Raw genomic sequence first — 16,119 nt, forward strand, 5'->3', positions numbered from 1 at the left:
TTATTTTAAAAATAGTTCAAATTGAATATATATATATATATATATATATATATATATATATATATATATATTATTTTTTTATTTATTTTTTTTACAATTCATAACACAATCTAAATTAAATTATTAACATTATCATAGTTTAACTTCACTTAAGGTTTAAGGTTTACAAAACTCTTAAAATTACAAAGCTCTTAAACTTACAAAGAACAAATCTATATTTCTAAAAGAAAAACTATAAATTCAAGAATGGATACCAGTATCATGTTTTCATGTATTGGTTAACTATAAAAACCGAATAATAATATTATATAAATCTATACAAGTAAACATTGATAATATAATTGTGGAGAACTATAATATTTAGTTATTAAAATGTATTTTATGGTTAAAATGTTTTAGTTTATTAAAGAATAATTTTATTTATATTACCTCCTGTGCTTACACCATCCAATCAATTGTCTTCACCTCCGGTTCATTAATATTTTTTTACATTTTATAAATAATATTTTTTTGTACATTTTAGAAATAATATTTTTAATATGGTTAAAAATTGAGTAAATTTGGAGAAAAAATTATAAATGAAAAAAATGACATTTTTTGAAACGAAATTTTAAAATGTTATTCATTCTTTATTTTTCTATTTTATAATGATTTTTATTGCAATATCATTTTAATTTAAAAATGTTATTAACCTTAATATGCTTTATGTCAATGTTTTAGGAATTACAGTTAATTCAATTCATTCACTGGATAGTTAAAAAAGAAAATAGTTTTAAAAGTGAATTAGAGGTGATGAGTGGGTTGTAAATAAATATAATTCATAATAGGAAGGTGTTGGAATTAATTATCAAGATGAGCTAACGAATTTAATTTTGAGCTTAAATTATCTAAGGAGAATTTGGGACAATTTTATTTATATTCAAGAGGAAATTATTAAATTGAAATTGAATCTTGTGTTTGACTTTAAACTTTATCAATTAAAAATAATAATTAAACCAAAATAGACTTTATTTAATTTATCAGAACATGTTTTTGATAACAATAATCATTAATAAAGTTGATAAATATTGAAATATTTATTTAATAAAAAATATTATCTATTTTTCGAATTTTTATTTTTAAAAAGATATTATTATTCAGTAATAAAACATTTCCTTTTTATGATAAAAGAGTAAAAAATGGTAGAAAGAAAGATGCATGGTTGTTTCTGTAGTTTACACGTAGTACAAGCTGAACAACTCACGAATTGACACCAGAAAAAAGAATCACGAATATGCTCCCAGCTCAACTCTTGTCCCGATTCTCGTGGCAACTCTTCCTCTTCTTCTAAATCAACGCTCACCGTTTCATCTTCCCATCCAACGGTTCTCCTTCATTCTCTCCCTCCCCAATATTAGGGTTTCGTTTTCTTCATCTTCGGACACTTCCCACATTTTCTCCTCTTTTCCCTCCTTCAGTTTTCTCGCAAAAATCATGGTGAAAGGTCCAGGTCTCTACACTGACATCGGCAAGAGAGCTCGAGGTAGCTGGTTTTTCTTTTCAAACCATTCAGTGAATTCAGTTTTCATTTATCTCTCTCTCCCTTTTTCCCCCATTTTCATGCACTAATCTGCTTGAATATCTCACTTATACTGATGATTGCTACTCAGATCTTCTGTTCAAGGATTATCAGAATGACCACAAGTTCACCATCACCACTCACACTTCTACTGGAGTGGTAATAATTGTTTGTCTTTGTGTAGTGATTTTATTGTTTAAACTTGATGGAAAACGTATTGTTTTTGTTTTCGTATATTGGTTACTCTTTAAGTTTCATTGCTTTTTCTACATTTTCATTGGAACCTTGTCTTGTTGGAGTTAGAAGTTTTGCATGTTGTTCTGTCTGATTATTTTGCAATAATTAGCAGTAATTTGAAAATGATTCAAGAAACTAGAGAAGCCTTTTCATTTGAGATTATGTTTTGTTAGCCTGAAATCTGGATTTAATACTCTGTTGTAATAGCTTAGGTCTCGTTGCACTGATTATTTCGCTGGCTTTATGTGTTCAGGAAATTACTTCAACTGGAGTCAGGAAGGGTGAGTTATATTTGGCCGATATCAGCACTAAGCTGAAGAACAAGAACATCACATCTGATATCAAAGTGGACACTAACTCAAGTGTAAGTTGAAATTTATTGGTGAAGTAGATTTGAATTAGAAAACTAGCCATTTCTTTCAGACCAGTTGGATGTAATAAAAAGGTTTTTTAATTGTAGATGGACAATATTTTTGCCTTGTGATTAATAACCGGTTATTCGCTTTATTTATTGTATTATGGGTTTGCAGATTTGTTATTTGCGTAGTTTGTATTACTGTGCTTGATCACTTTACAATTGAATTGACTATTGTACACTCAGAGTGTCATGAAAAAAAAAATCCGATGAGTAGCTGGTTAGAGACATATGATACATTGCTCATCTGACTGAATACTTTTCAGCTACGTACAACCATTACCGTGGATGAACCCGCTCCTGGACTCAAGGCAATTTTTAGCTTTATTTTTCCAGATCAGAAATCTGGCAAGGTAAAAGGCATTTTCCTTTGCTCTATCTTGCGAAGTATTTATGCAATATGGGTTTCTGTTTTCTTAAATTCACTTAATGCAGGCAATAATAATATTTCTAGTTATCCTGGATATTAATATCTGCTGAATTGTCCATGGTTTAACAGGTGGAACTCCAGTACCTGCACGAGTATGCTGGAATCAGCACCAGCATTGGATTGACAGCAAATCCCATTGTTAACTTCTCTGGTGTGGTTGGAAATAATTTGGTCGCTGTGGGGACAGATCTTTCATTTGATACTGCGTCCGGCAACTTTACTAAATACAATGCTGGGCTGAATATTACACATGCTGACCTCATTGCATCTCTAACTCTGTAAGGATCTAATCCCAAGGCCACCAATTTTAGAGAGGGTTATCGATATATTGTTTTCATCTTGAATTGATCTGATGATTCATCTGTTCCTTTTTCTTAATATAGAAATGATAAAGGTGATACCCTCAATGCCTCATATTACCACATTGTAAGCCCGTTGACTAACACTGCCGTTGGCGCGGAGCTTTCACATAACTTTTCCAGCAATGAGAATTCGCTCACCATTGGTACACAACATGCTCTGGACCCGTTAACGCACTTGAAAGCTCGGGTGAACAACTATGGTCTGGCAAGTGCTCTGATTCAGCATGACTGGAATCCAAAAACTCGTTTCTCTCTTGTTGGGGAGGTGGATACTGGGGCCATCGGAAAGAGTGCAAAGGTTGGTCTTGCTGTGGCCTTGAAACCTTAGATTTAGGTTTCACTTGTGGAGGTAATAAGTAATTGTAGGGTTTCGATTTCCCAATGAACCTTTGGTCCTTCATTCTGGAAGCTATATCAATTTCTTGATATATTGGTGGGCTCGAGTGTACAATCAATAAGCACAAACAAAACTTCAATTTGTACTTAACAGATCCACTCGAATTTGATTGATTTGGGGGCACCTTTGCGTAAGTTTTTTCGGCATGGAAGGTGATTAATTTCAATATAATTTGGGGTGTAAATCAAAGGTTTGATTAGATGGCTGGCGCGTGTTTGGTAATATTTAGTTTTCTTGGTTTTATATTTGAAATCATCCAGATTTTTAATGTATCTATTAAGATGCTCATTACACAAAACGACCCGAATGAGTTTTGACAAATAACTTTAATGTCATTTTTACTCGCTTAACTAATTTTTTGAAATATTTTCCTTTTCTTCTAAGATAAATATTTTAATTACCAAATAAAAATTAATTAAAAATTTAAATAAATTAATAAAATAACTTATATATCAAATGATTAAAAGTTAATTTTTAAAGTGCTTGTTAAAAAATTAAAATAAATTTGTTAGTATGTTATTCTTTTTATATTATAATAAATAATATCAAGGTAAGGACTGAACTTAATAAATGGGTCCTTTACAAGTTAGTGCTCACCCGAAACAAAAGAGTTTTGACAAAATAACTTTAATGTCATTTTTACTCAAAGCTTAACCAATTTTTTGAAATATTTTCTTTTTCTTCTAAGATAAAATATTTTAATTACCAAATAGTTCTCTAATTAATATTTCGTTTGTTCTACTCAATTTTTTCTATTTGCTTTCAAAATATCCATTTTTATTCTGCTTGATTCCTTATTTTAGAGGAACTACAAAGAAAAATTAAGACAGTTAAAGGAATTAAGTGGAAAATTGTGATAGGTTGAAAAGACTAAATAATCAAGAAACAAATACTACATTTAACAAACTAATTACTAACGTGGGACTGTTTAGTAAAATAACGAGGGATTAATCTATAATTCTATGAAAACTGTTCAACCATCACCACTTGTCATGGATCTTTTAACGAGTCTGTCTTATTGGAATGATAATTTTTGCTGAAAATATTAACCAGAGATCCCCAAATTGAATCAATAAGAGTCTTCAGTGGGGCATACAAAAGCTCAAGCCATAAGCTAAGCAAGTTTATTTTAGTATCAAAGGGAAAAAGCACAGTACAATGTTCGACTATTCACAACTCAAAAGAAATCATGGATACAGTGGATGTGGAAAGGCTTATTAAAACGTAGAGAACTAGTTCAGACTCAATAGTCATAGACAAAATTAAAATGTATATATGGATAGAGTTTGGAAGAGAGAAGGTTCCTATGGTTCTAGTAATGTGATATTTGTGGCTTCATGACCTAGTCATACTTCCTTGTAGAAGACCATCTCTAAACTGTGAAGCAATATCTCTTACAGCACCTGGTCCGTGTGGAACAAAAACAGAATTGGATTTTGAGGACGCACCAATCTCCTTCAACGTGTCAAAGTATTGGGTCACCAAAACCATGTCCATTACATCCTTAGATGATGTCCCAGGAACATTCTCTGAGAAGGCTAGCACACTGTCCCTCAGACCATCTACTATGGCTTGACGCTGCCGAGCTATTCCAAGCCCTGCTAAATACTTTGATTCTGCCTCTCCTTCAGCCTTTTTAATCTGCAGAATCTTCTCTGCTTCAGCTTTCTCATTTGCAGCCACCCTCATTCTTGCAGCTATTATGGCCAGGGTAAATAAAACTGGTGAATTTGAGAGGACATTGATACTGATGCACTTTTATTCCAAAACTATAAATTTTGTTTAACCTAACCAGGTCAATGGCACTAATTTCCTGTAAATGAATGTTCCTTCTAATTGCATATATACTAAACAAACACATAATCATACCAGCATTTATCTCGTTCATGGCTCTCTTCACACGCTCGTCTGGTTCAATATCCACAATAAGAGTCTGGACTATCTCATATCCGTAAGCAGACATAGCCTTCATATGCATACAGCAAGTTAAAAACCAATGGATGATAACTTCCTTGTCCTCACTCCTTAACATACACACACAAAAAACTAATCACCTTTTCAAGTTCTTCCTCAACAGCTCTTGCAATTTCTTTCTTCTGCTCAAATGAGGCATCCAGATCCATCTTAGGAACACATGCCCGAATGACTGAAAAAGCATAATGGATTTGTCAGTTTTCTGCAATAAACCTAACTTTTATCAAGGAGTTTACTAAGATACAAAACGCGCACCGTCAAAGACATAGGCCTGAATCTGTTCCCTGGTATTGCTAAGCTTGTAAAAAGCATCAACTGCCTTCTCTGCCAGCGGTCGATATTGAATAGACGCAACAACAGTGACGAAAACATTGTCCTGGTATGTAATAAGTTCAGATAAGCAGAGAAAATTATGAAAAAAAAAGTACTTTGTTAAGCTATTCAATTGAGCAAGTATTACATAAGAGTTTCTCATTTATAACTTACTAATAACTTCTACTCAAAATAAGCAAAAGTAATTTATAGGAAGTCACAAAATCAAGAATCTTTAGACTTATACAATCAATTTTTTAAAACACTTACTATGAAAGGAGACAAATTATATGTAGTTTCATGAATATTGTTCTCTAATTGGAATTTTAGTTTGATAACACACATTCATATTTAACAGAATATTTTATTATGAAAATTATTAATGTAGAACATCAAATTTGATTAAAGAACAGTAATAACAAAATCTATAATACAGCTTCTATGTTTTCTCTATTATAAAATTCAACAAACTTACTAGACGTACGATGATGTATGATTAATCGACATTGTAAAAACCCTTTACATCGAAGGTGCATTTCCATTAAATTGGAAGACCAAACACCCCCTAAAGCTAATCAAGTTAATTGTGTTGGCTATACAATCTGGTGATCAAGAAGAAACCTTTGTTTTTGTTTCGCAACAAACATCCAGTTGTTGCAGACGCAAAGAAAGGTAACCAGCTATTTGAGTGCCAAAGAACCAGGGCACACAGTGGAAACCAGGTTCAAGCACATCATCATATTTGCCAAAAACCTCTTTGATAGCTACCGTAGATTGTTCCACTTGAAGACATCCCAGAGCTAGACCCATCTATATTCTTTCGGAACCCTGAAAAACAAATTGTCAAAAAGAAAAAAAAAAGTAACAGAACATGATTGTTATATTATCAAAAGTTTTCACAACAAGCAGAACATGCAAATTGAAGGGTACTAATAGCATGAAAATTTAAAAGGGGAAAGAGTGTAATGGAGTTAGATCTAATCGAAAGAGGAAGAATTCAAAGAAAATAACAATATAGAGAGAATTATAACATAGCATCCATATCCAAATTAGAAGAAAATTAGAACGAAACACCCAAGAAAAGAAGATTTTTTTGTTACCTGAGAGTTAGAGGGAAGGAAAAGGAGTGCCACAAACAGTTTTTTGTGTATGTCTATGTATCAACCCAACATTTGCGGGTTCATGATCCCCTGCTGTTAAGATATGAACAAAAGCACCTTCATTCTTTCTGTTCCCTTTTTTATTTTCAAAGTGAATTTTAAAATATTTTTATTGTATTTAAGTATAACTTTTAAAGTTTAGAGCAAAATTAATTATTTTTTGGTTTAATGTCTCGGTAGGTCCCTATTTTCGGCGTGAATCTCAAATAGGTCCCTTTTCTTTTCGGCGTCTCAATTGGGTCCCCATTTTTGTAAAATTGTAACAATTAGGGGTCTGCCGTCAAATTGGACAAACGGCCGTTTAATTGTTTCTTACGTGTCAGATGGGAATCATGCCACGTGTGATTACTGAAAACACTGTTCATGCCACGTAAGAAACAATTAAACGGCCGTTTGTCCAATTTGACGGCAGACCCTTACAATTTTACAAAAATGGGGACCCAATTGAGACGCCGAAAAGAAAAGGGACCTATTTGAGATTCACGCCGAAAATAGGGACCTACCGAGACATTAAACCTTATTTTTTCTATGGTGGGCAAAACGGACGACGGAATGGTCCTTCTCAATAAAAAAACAAGTAGATCGGATCATGATATTAAACACGTCAATCCGTATTATTGTCATTTTTTTTCTTTTTAAATTTTCACTTATTTTTATTTAGTTTATATTTGCATTTAATATGATGTAGAAATAAATAATAGTAAAATAGAAAGTGTTATAAATATTTCACTGGATCAAGAAAACTTATTATTTTTCTTAATATTTTCAAAAGAACCTTAATGATTTTGGTAGTAAAAAAAAGACAGAAAAAATGCGAGAAAAAAAGAAGGACAAGAATTAAGTGAAAAGATAACTTGTTTGATAAAAATAAAATAAAAATATTTTTTATTCTTATATTATAACAAAAACTAAAAACAAAAAATACATTCAAAAGAGTGTTATATAATTTATTAATGGGTTAAATATGTTTTTAGTCCCTAAACTATTGGTCGTTTTTTGTTTTAGTCCCTCTTTCAAAATAAGGTACAATTTGGTCCTCATTCTTTTCAAAACTTTGGTTTTAGTCCTCTAAAGTAGACTGCCATACGATTTTTTTTTTCAAGTGTTTCTCACCTTTTCTCCCCTTCTCTCTCTTCCTTCCATCTTCCACCCAACTTCATCTTTCACAGCATCCCTGGTTACATCTCTAACGTAACCCAACTTTCTTTCTCATGGAAATGGCAATCCCTTTCTTTGTCTCCTCCATCACCAAAGCAATTTTTTCCCCAATATCATGACACTTAACTTCACAACTCTTCCCTCTCGCAACCTCCACGCATATCCCAACCTCTTCCTCCAACAACTTACAGTTGTAAAACTACTCCGCCGCCGTCGGGCATCCCAGAATAGGCACCGCCTGACTCAGTGATTCCAGCACCGAGTTCCACCCGCAGTGACTCAGAAACACCGAAACTGCAGAATGCCACAAAATCTCCAACTGGGACGCCCAATCGCGAACCACCATTATTAAGCAAATGTTGGCCAGAGCTTATTTTTTCTGCATGATAATGGTGCTTACATAAGCGGTAGAGTTTTAAAATTGTTCCAAATGGAAAGGATAATACAATAAAAATGGTGCTTACACCGGGTCTTTAAATATCGCAATATCTAAATATTCCCTCCTATCTCTGCAAGTTTAAAGCATATCAGCTTTATAAAAATATTATATGTCAGTAGCTGGCCCATCATATTTTGTAAATTCTTTCATAATATAAATTCTTTTATTACATTGTTTTTGTACTCAGTAGCTTGAGTTCATGAACACTTTCTTCCAGCCAGTAAAATTTTGGAGGTTATAATCAAGAAAATTAGTTCTCTATGTCCCAATATCTAGAAATGAAGATACAACATTCTGGGTGGAAGATGGAAGGAAGAGAGAGAAGGGGAGAAAAGGTGAGAAACACTTGAAAAAAAATCGTGTGTCAGTCTACCGTTAGCCACGTTAGCTAATTTTTAACAATGGTAGTTTTAGAGGACTAAAACCAAAGTTTCGAAAAGAATGAGGACCAAATTGTACCTTATTTTGAAAGAGGGACTAAAACAACGACCAATAATTTAGGGACTAAAAACATATTTAACCCTTTTATCAATGGACATATAAAAGGGATTTATTTCTCTCTTATTTCAGTATCATAATAAATATGCATCTTATCTTTATGTGTATTTTTTTACACTTTGGTGTGAAAATTTAGTTTTTCTCATAAGTTTATTTAAATAGCCTTCGTTTTATTTTTTCATATATATCATCCTCTTTTCTATTACCATGTTTCAATCTAATTGTTGAAATATTTTTAAACCTGTATTTTTATTTAACTTTGATGTGAAGTTGAGAGTACAGAATATAGGTTTGCCAGTGGAGTGAGTGGACTTACGCATCTTCCTTTTTTGTTTGATTAAGGTGCATTGAATTGATGCCAAGATATTTTTTTGAAAAGTTTCTAAACTTTTAAAATTAAATAAAATAAGAAGGAATGTAAAGTGAAATAAAATGTATAATTTGTAGTTTTCATTCTTCTGGTATATTTATATTTTTTGCCATTTTAGTTTTTCAATTTTATAAAAAATCATATTTTTAATTTAATCCTTAAATTTGTATATATTTCTAGAGTTTAATAATTAAACTATTTTTTAATGATATACGAATAAAGTATGCTATCCTAGTAAATATAAATGGAATATGTGTTATGTCAGAAAAAATATCTTCCTGTGATATTTAGGAATAAAGTTTCCTATACAAAATTATATTTACTAATTTTTTAAGTGGAAGGACGAATTTTAAGACATTTTAGCATTGGAATGGATTAATTAGTTACATTACATAAATAAAGATATCTATAAATGAGTTATAAATTTTGTTTATATTAGAGTGACTCTCATTATTAGTGTAATTATTTAATAATTTGGAAATGAGAAAGTATAATAGATTATAAGATTTAATTGTGATTTTTCTTTTTACCTTTCAAATTGAGATTTAGTAAATTCCATTGGAAATTGATATAAGAAATATAAATAATATTTTTTTTTATTTTTTGGTGCGAGATCTTTTCAATATTCAAATTAATAAAGATAGGATAATTTTATTTTATGGGAGTAATATGACAAATTATATTTCTAATTGGCTTAAGATGAATATTGATGGTACAATTAGATATTGATGCAAATTTTTATTTATGCTAAATTTATGGGGTCATTTATGTTTTGGAGAATGTTTAGAAGGAGAGTTTTCAAAGACTTATAGTGAAGAGTGATTCTTTTTAAGTGTATCGTAATTTTTTGTTAATGATTTTGATTCATAAAGAACAATATAAGTGGTTTAATAAATTTACCTCACTGGATTTATTTATATTTTTTAAAATAAATATAATTTACCAATACTTTCTGAGATATAATTTTTATTATGGGTTTAGTGTGGTCTCTCCTGTTTTGTATTTTTTTATTTCTTTTTAATAAGTTTTGATGTGATGACAAATGATGGGTGAATTTTAAGATGTTATTATATCTCAATGGTTAAAGTTCACAATAATATATAATATGATCTTATTTAAAATTATGAAACAATAAAAAATAAAATACACATTTAAGGTCTCACTTAATTCATTTAAGAACAAATCTATCATTTTAAACAATTTTTTTTAAAATATAATCTTATACCATAATCAATTTTTTAATTCTTCAAAATAGTAAAATATATTAATTTAACACAATTTGTAACTTTACAATAAATTTATATATTTTAAAAAATCATTTATACAAGTAAACATTTATCACATTTAACCATCAAGTCAAATAAAGTTATTATTTATAATTTAAGATTTATAAAATATACTTTATAATAATTTTTTAAAATAAATATGCTATCCAAAATAAAATAGATAAATAATGAACCGGGTATCATAGAAATAAAAATAAATCTTTAGGCTTTTTTCCACTGCGAATTCAGGGTCAGGCCCATAGGCTTCTTATTATATGAATCTGAATTTAACTTTGGATCTCCGAATTACCATTATCGGAACCAAATCATACACGCCTTAGGCACTTTCAGAGGTAGACCCATCATAGCTTATTCTGCAGCTTTCACACCTTCATCTCTTCAGGTATCATATGTTTTTTCTTCTTCTTTTATGTATGTATATATAATAAAGAGACAAACTCTTCTTTCTTGTTTTCTTGGAGAGGTTTAATTTTCCAAGCTACCTTTCGATGTAACATAGTTACGTAAGTAGGATGTTAAGCATGTCTGTGTTGGAAACTCCAATGGAATGGAAGAATTTGAGTTTTGGCAAAGGGGTATTGTTTTCAAGGCTAAGCGCTAGGATTGAGCGATCTGGGTTTTCAAATTGACCCTGTTGGAGTCTTCCCTAGCCTGTGTTGGAGACACCCCACATGGGTTGGTGGGATAAGATACTTTAAAGCTTCCACCTTGGGATGTTTTTTATCAGAAGTGAATAAGTTGAGAAGAAAAAAGTGAGGCAGTGTATTTGGGTCTCTAGAAAGAACACTCAATGCTTGGTATGGGTAGGCATCATATAGTCACTTCTAAGTTTTAATACTTAACTTTAAACAAAATTGAGATTATTGCATTGCACACCGTTTTGGCCGGTCATTCGTTGAACCAGTGTGATTTGGACTAAAGGGTTTGTGAAATTTTCATCTCATGCAAATTTTAACACTGATTGACTGATTGATTTTAATATATTATTCCAAATTTATAATGTTGGGATTTGTATTTCTTCATGCTTCACTGCACTATCAAGGGCAAGCTGTGAAATAGGATGTAGCAACATTCTCTGGAAATTCTGTAACAAATGCAGAAGGTTACTGTATTATTGTTTTATAAATTAAACCAATTTTGCATCCTCTCGTCATATATGATGAATTTCCATCTTTTGAGTTAAGATCATGTGAATATTTTAATTGTTATATGGCTTCTGCTATTTGGGTAATATATGGTGGATTGTCGGCTATGCAATGTTTATCACCATCAACTAGCACTGGTGCTCACCAAAATCATATTGTTAAATCATCATTTTTTTACAGATAGAACACAAGTATTGTAGATGTATTCATGTCCATATATTCTTGGAATTGCAGCCTGATCTGCTATCATTACCCGCCCCGCCCCCCTATATTTCATAGTTCATATTTTTTATTTACAGTAAGCTCTCAAGGGTGAAGAGGACTTTTAAGTATGTATTTAGTTGTAAAGTCTTCTTCACGTAAGCAAGAATCCATAGATCTCATTTGTACTCTTGTTCATGTTAATCCAACTTATTTCTTTGTGTGCATGTTTCTTATCATTTTGATTTAATTTGAGTTGACATTCTGGGACTAATTCCTATATCTTTGAAAAATTGTTCTTGAATAATTGAATGAAGATTTACATTGTGTCTAGGGTTATCCTATTTATCATGATTATATTGTGTCTAGAGTTACTCTATTTATCAGAATTATATTGTGTCTAAGGTTTATATTGTGTCTAGGGTTACTCTATTTATCATGATTATATTGTGTCTAGGGTTATCCTATTTATCATGATTACATTGTGTATAGGGTTACCCTATTTATCATGATTATATTGTGTCTAGAGTTACCCTAATTATCATGTACTCTCTATCAATTTATTCTTATAAATAGAAGATAGATTATGAGAGGGATCAATTAAGCCCTCTAAAATTATTTTACAGTTTAATTCTCAAGTCCTATGAACTGAATATAACATGTTTTGCTTGAAGATTTAGGATTTTGATATTTTGAAAAGTTTGTGTCTGTTAATTGGAGATTTTATCCAAGATTAAGGTATCATGTCCAACTTTACTACAACATTTTCCTTCAGTTCATGTTGTTGATGATGGTATGATTTGCTAATGGTCTTATTCTTATATTAGAAGAACCTTATGGCATGATTTTAGTTTTTTAAATCTGTGCAGTAACACCATATGATTTACTTTTAAGAAAAATGCTTAATTATTTATTTTGGATCGAAGTTTTTTTTTATAAATATTTTGTTTATAGGAAAATACACATGGATTCATTACAAAGCACAGCTCTGGGGGGAAATGGTGGGAGTGGTGGAAATGGGACATTGATTTCTCAAACTAATGATATGACAGCTTCTGCAGCAGGAGCTGATGATTCTATGCAGAAGCTGAACCAGGTCAGCAATTCAATTCAGAAAACCTTGGGCCTTATTCATCAGCTCTCCCTCACAGTTTCTACCTTCAATGCTGCCTTTCAAATGCCTCTACTCCAGCGCATGTATTTTATTCTGATCCTTTTCCTGTAATGCTTTTTTCTTTCTTTGTTTTGCTTTTGCTTTATGTTCAAAATTGATCATATTTTACTTTAAACATCCCAGTAATGGCCTTGTTGTAGAACTTGACAACATGGTCAAATTGGCAGAGAAATGCAACATTCAGGTTCCCATGGAGGTTGTTAAGTGAGTGATTTACCTTTGTATGTGCTCATATAGTTTTCTTTTGACCTAATATAAGTTATCTTTTTTAATTTTTCTCATGAGTTGAATTTTTGGCTATAGTCTAATTGATGATGGAAAGAATCCAGATGAATTTACCAAAGATGTTATAAACAGCTGTATTGCAAAGAATCAGATCACCAAAGGAAAAACGGATGCCTTAAAGGTCTATTCTTATTCTTTATTTTTGTTACATGTGAATTTCTTTCTTTTTACAGCTTTGTCTCCCTATGTATTTAATAAGCAGCTTTAGTCTGACCTAGCATTTCTGTTTGGACAGAGTTTGCGCAAACATCTTTTAGAGGAATTGGAGCAGAACTTTCCTGATGAGGTTGAAACTTTTAGAGAGAGTCGTGCTGCCGCAGCTGCTGTAAGTATTCCTTATTTGGTTTTGGTTTTTTATTTCATTGAGGAACAGAGATTTAAAATGACATTGCTATGTCATTGGTGTGTTCTAAGTTCATTGTAGGATCTTAGGATATCTTGATTTCTTTATTTTAACTTTACTGCTCTTCTTTCTGTAACTGATAATGGAAATAAACTAGGTTATGTGTTTTATCTTTTCCTTGGCTTTACTAATCTTCTTTCCTTGAATTGCTTTTTGTATTTTAACTTTACTATTATTTTTTTTATGGCTGTTGTTCTACATGCTGGACAAGTTTACTTTTGATGCTCACCTTCTTCAAGTCAAGTATTGTCAAAAATAAAAAATAATACAGTTTGAGAGAGATTTTTTTAGTTTAGGAAGAACTTAATAATACACATTATTTCTGAATGCTTTCTACTCCAAGAAACCAGCTATTATGTTCTTTGACAGTTCTCATCTAATCCTTTTTTGTTCAATTATGATTCTTAAAACTAACCAATCCCACTAAATTTAAAGAATCTTGGGGTTGACTTTGCTGCACATTTTCCACTGTATATTACATGGTTAATTTTATAGGACTATAGTAAATAGAAGCATGAAGAGACTATTTATATTGCTAATTTTTGAAAGTGCTAAGCAGGTTTAGTGAATTCAAGAATTATGTATCTTTGTTTGTTACATAAACCTTGGCCTTATTACATCATGCAGGAGTTGAAACGTCTGGCACAAGCTCAAAGTGCACTGCCAAATGGAGATGTGAGGGTTAAATCAGAGCATTGAGTGATATGTTTCTTGTGCCTTTGCTTGTCTGTAAATGGAACTCAATATTTCTGTTTATTTTCCTATGTTATACGAATGCATTATATAGTGAAGTTCATCTCTGCTTCCCTTTTGTCTGCTCCTTTGTTAAATGTTGTAAATTTGATCACTTTTGCTTACGGTTAGTTAATTGAATATTATTGCTGTCTTTTAACTTGGTGTATAAGTGCTTAAGGTCTATTTTTCACCAAGAAATTAATCAAACTTGTTTTTATCTGTTTGGAAAATACCTGTTAGTAATAATTCTTTCTAGGTCAGATGTGTAAATTTGTGTATTGACTATGTTGTTCATCTTCCTCTTTTCTAAGACCATGTGTTTGATTCTTAGCATGTCATTTTTGCATTCATGTGTCCATGTCTAAACTATATAGGCATGTCAAAATCTCCATTAAAATTATTGAATTTTTTTTAAAAAAAAGTAGAGATTGAGAAACCATTAAACAAAAATATCAATTTTTTTCTATTATGTATCTTAAAATGTATGATACTGATGATTTCTGTGGGAACATATTTCACGAACTGATAAAAAACATGAACTATTCATACCTTCTATATGCTCTAAAAAGACATGTCACAGCATAATAGTTGGTCATATTATAATGATGGACTTGGTGAATTTGTTTTCTGCACAAAATGACCAGTTAGATGATGAAGTATCCAATGTCCTTAAGGATGGAGAGAGACTTTAAAGCTATCAAAATTTTACTCATTAAGGGACGTCCATTTGGATCCCTGGTGTGGCTTTGAGCCAGCATGAGTGGATTTTTTTAGGTCTCTTTAGATCTTCCAATTAAATATTGACTTCCCTACAATTGAAACCAAAGTATTTCTACCAAAGTATTTTTGTGTTGATTTGATTGGATAAACATTCCACTAAGAATGAGTCATATAGTTGATATATCCTAGCTTTTTATGAACCTTAAATATAAATGATAACAAAAACACTATTAGAACAAAAATGAAAAGATAGACCAGAAAAGAAATAAAAAATACCTTTGAGTTAATGAGTTGAGAAATGAATGAATAATGCATAAATTCTTAAGTACTGAAGATAACATTCAAGGACAGAGAGTATTGCATTCTTCTAGTACCCCTCAGGGACTTTTTCAAAATTTAAAATAATTTAATTTAATGTCTAAAGTTGTCTTGTGAAAGTATAAATATTCTTAGTATAGACTTAAACGTAAACATTAAGTGTTTATATAAAAAAAATCTATAATTTTCTCTAAATTGATATCCTAATTTCAAATTCAAACAAAGGAGACTTAAAATTTATCACTAATCCAATTTTTTGTTGCTAATTTCTTCAGAAGGTCCTAATAGCTTTTATATACTTTGATTGTGTGTATTTGATCCTTGTCTTGCAAGTTTGCAAAAGGTTCTAGACCTTTCCTTGAGTGTCAAAATAGTCTTATCATGTTTTTCGTGCCTTGCTTTGTAACATTCTCCTTGATGAAAAATGTCTGTCACAAAAATATAAATTTGATTATATAGGATTAAAATAATTGTAGTTAATATCGTGAGTATTATATAACTCGAATCATGATTCATTTAAAAAAAATTTCTCCGCGATATAT

General features: G+C 31.1%; 3 protein-coding genes across 5 annotated transcripts; 2 read left to right on the forward strand and 1 right to left on the reverse strand.

Annotated features, from left to right (window-relative positions):
- Nucleotides 1-1,367: 1,367 nt before the first annotated feature.
- On the forward strand, nt 1,368-3,598 carry LOC124843446 (mitochondrial outer membrane protein porin of 36 kDa-like). The gene is made up of 6 exons (XM_047320194.2): nt 1,368-1,522; nt 1,650-1,717; nt 2,049-2,159; nt 2,477-2,563; nt 2,710-2,918; nt 3,024-3,598. Exons 1-6 carry the CDS (start codon nt 1,474-1,476, stop codon nt 3,328-3,330), a joined length of 831 nt encoding a protein of 276 aa, XP_047176150.2. The 5' UTR covers nt 1,368-1,473; the 3' UTR covers nt 3,331-3,598.
- Nucleotides 3,599-4,492: 894 nt separating this feature from the next.
- On the reverse strand, nt 4,493-6,932 carry LOC124843447 (hypersensitive-induced response protein 1-like). Its single transcript, XM_047320196.2, has 6 exons — nt 6,786-6,932; nt 6,307-6,513; nt 5,629-5,749; nt 5,454-5,545; nt 5,269-5,365; nt 4,493-5,096 (listed from the first exon to the last, which is right to left on the reverse strand). The coding sequence occupies exons 2-6, from the start codon at nt 6,493-6,495 to the stop codon at nt 4,735-4,737; spliced, it is 861 nt and encodes a 286-aa protein (XP_047176152.1). The 5' UTR covers nt 6,496-6,513; nt 6,786-6,932; the 3' UTR covers nt 4,493-4,734.
- Nucleotides 6,933-10,820: 3,888 nt separating this feature from the next.
- On the forward strand, nt 10,821-14,696 carry LOC124843448 (Mediator complex, subunit Med10). 3 transcript variants are annotated; one of them, XM_047320197.2, is made up of 6 exons: nt 10,821-10,978; nt 12,897-13,139; nt 13,240-13,320; nt 13,420-13,522; nt 13,637-13,726; nt 14,432-14,696. In XM_047320197.2, the coding sequence occupies exons 2-6, from the start codon at nt 12,907-12,909 to the stop codon at nt 14,501-14,503; spliced, it is 579 nt and encodes a 192-aa protein (XP_047176153.1). In that variant the 5' UTR covers nt 10,821-10,978; nt 12,897-12,906; the 3' UTR covers nt 14,504-14,696. The 3 variants fall into 3 exon arrangements, with proteins under 3 accessions (XP_047176153.1, XP_087960246.1, XP_087960247.1); XM_088104120.1 differs by having other exon boundaries at nt 10,827-10,978; nt 12,995-13,139; XM_088104121.1 differs by having other exon boundaries at nt 10,828-10,978; nt 13,004-13,139.
- The last annotated feature ends 1,423 nt before the right edge of the window (nt 14,697-16,119 follow it).

The sequence above is a fragment of the Vigna umbellata genome, chromosome 1, assembly GCF_029865625.1.
Source record: "Vigna umbellata cultivar VRB3 chromosome 1, Vumbellata_1.0, whole genome shotgun sequence".
NCBI lineage: Eukaryota > Viridiplantae > Streptophyta > Magnoliopsida > Fabales > Fabaceae > Vigna > Vigna umbellata.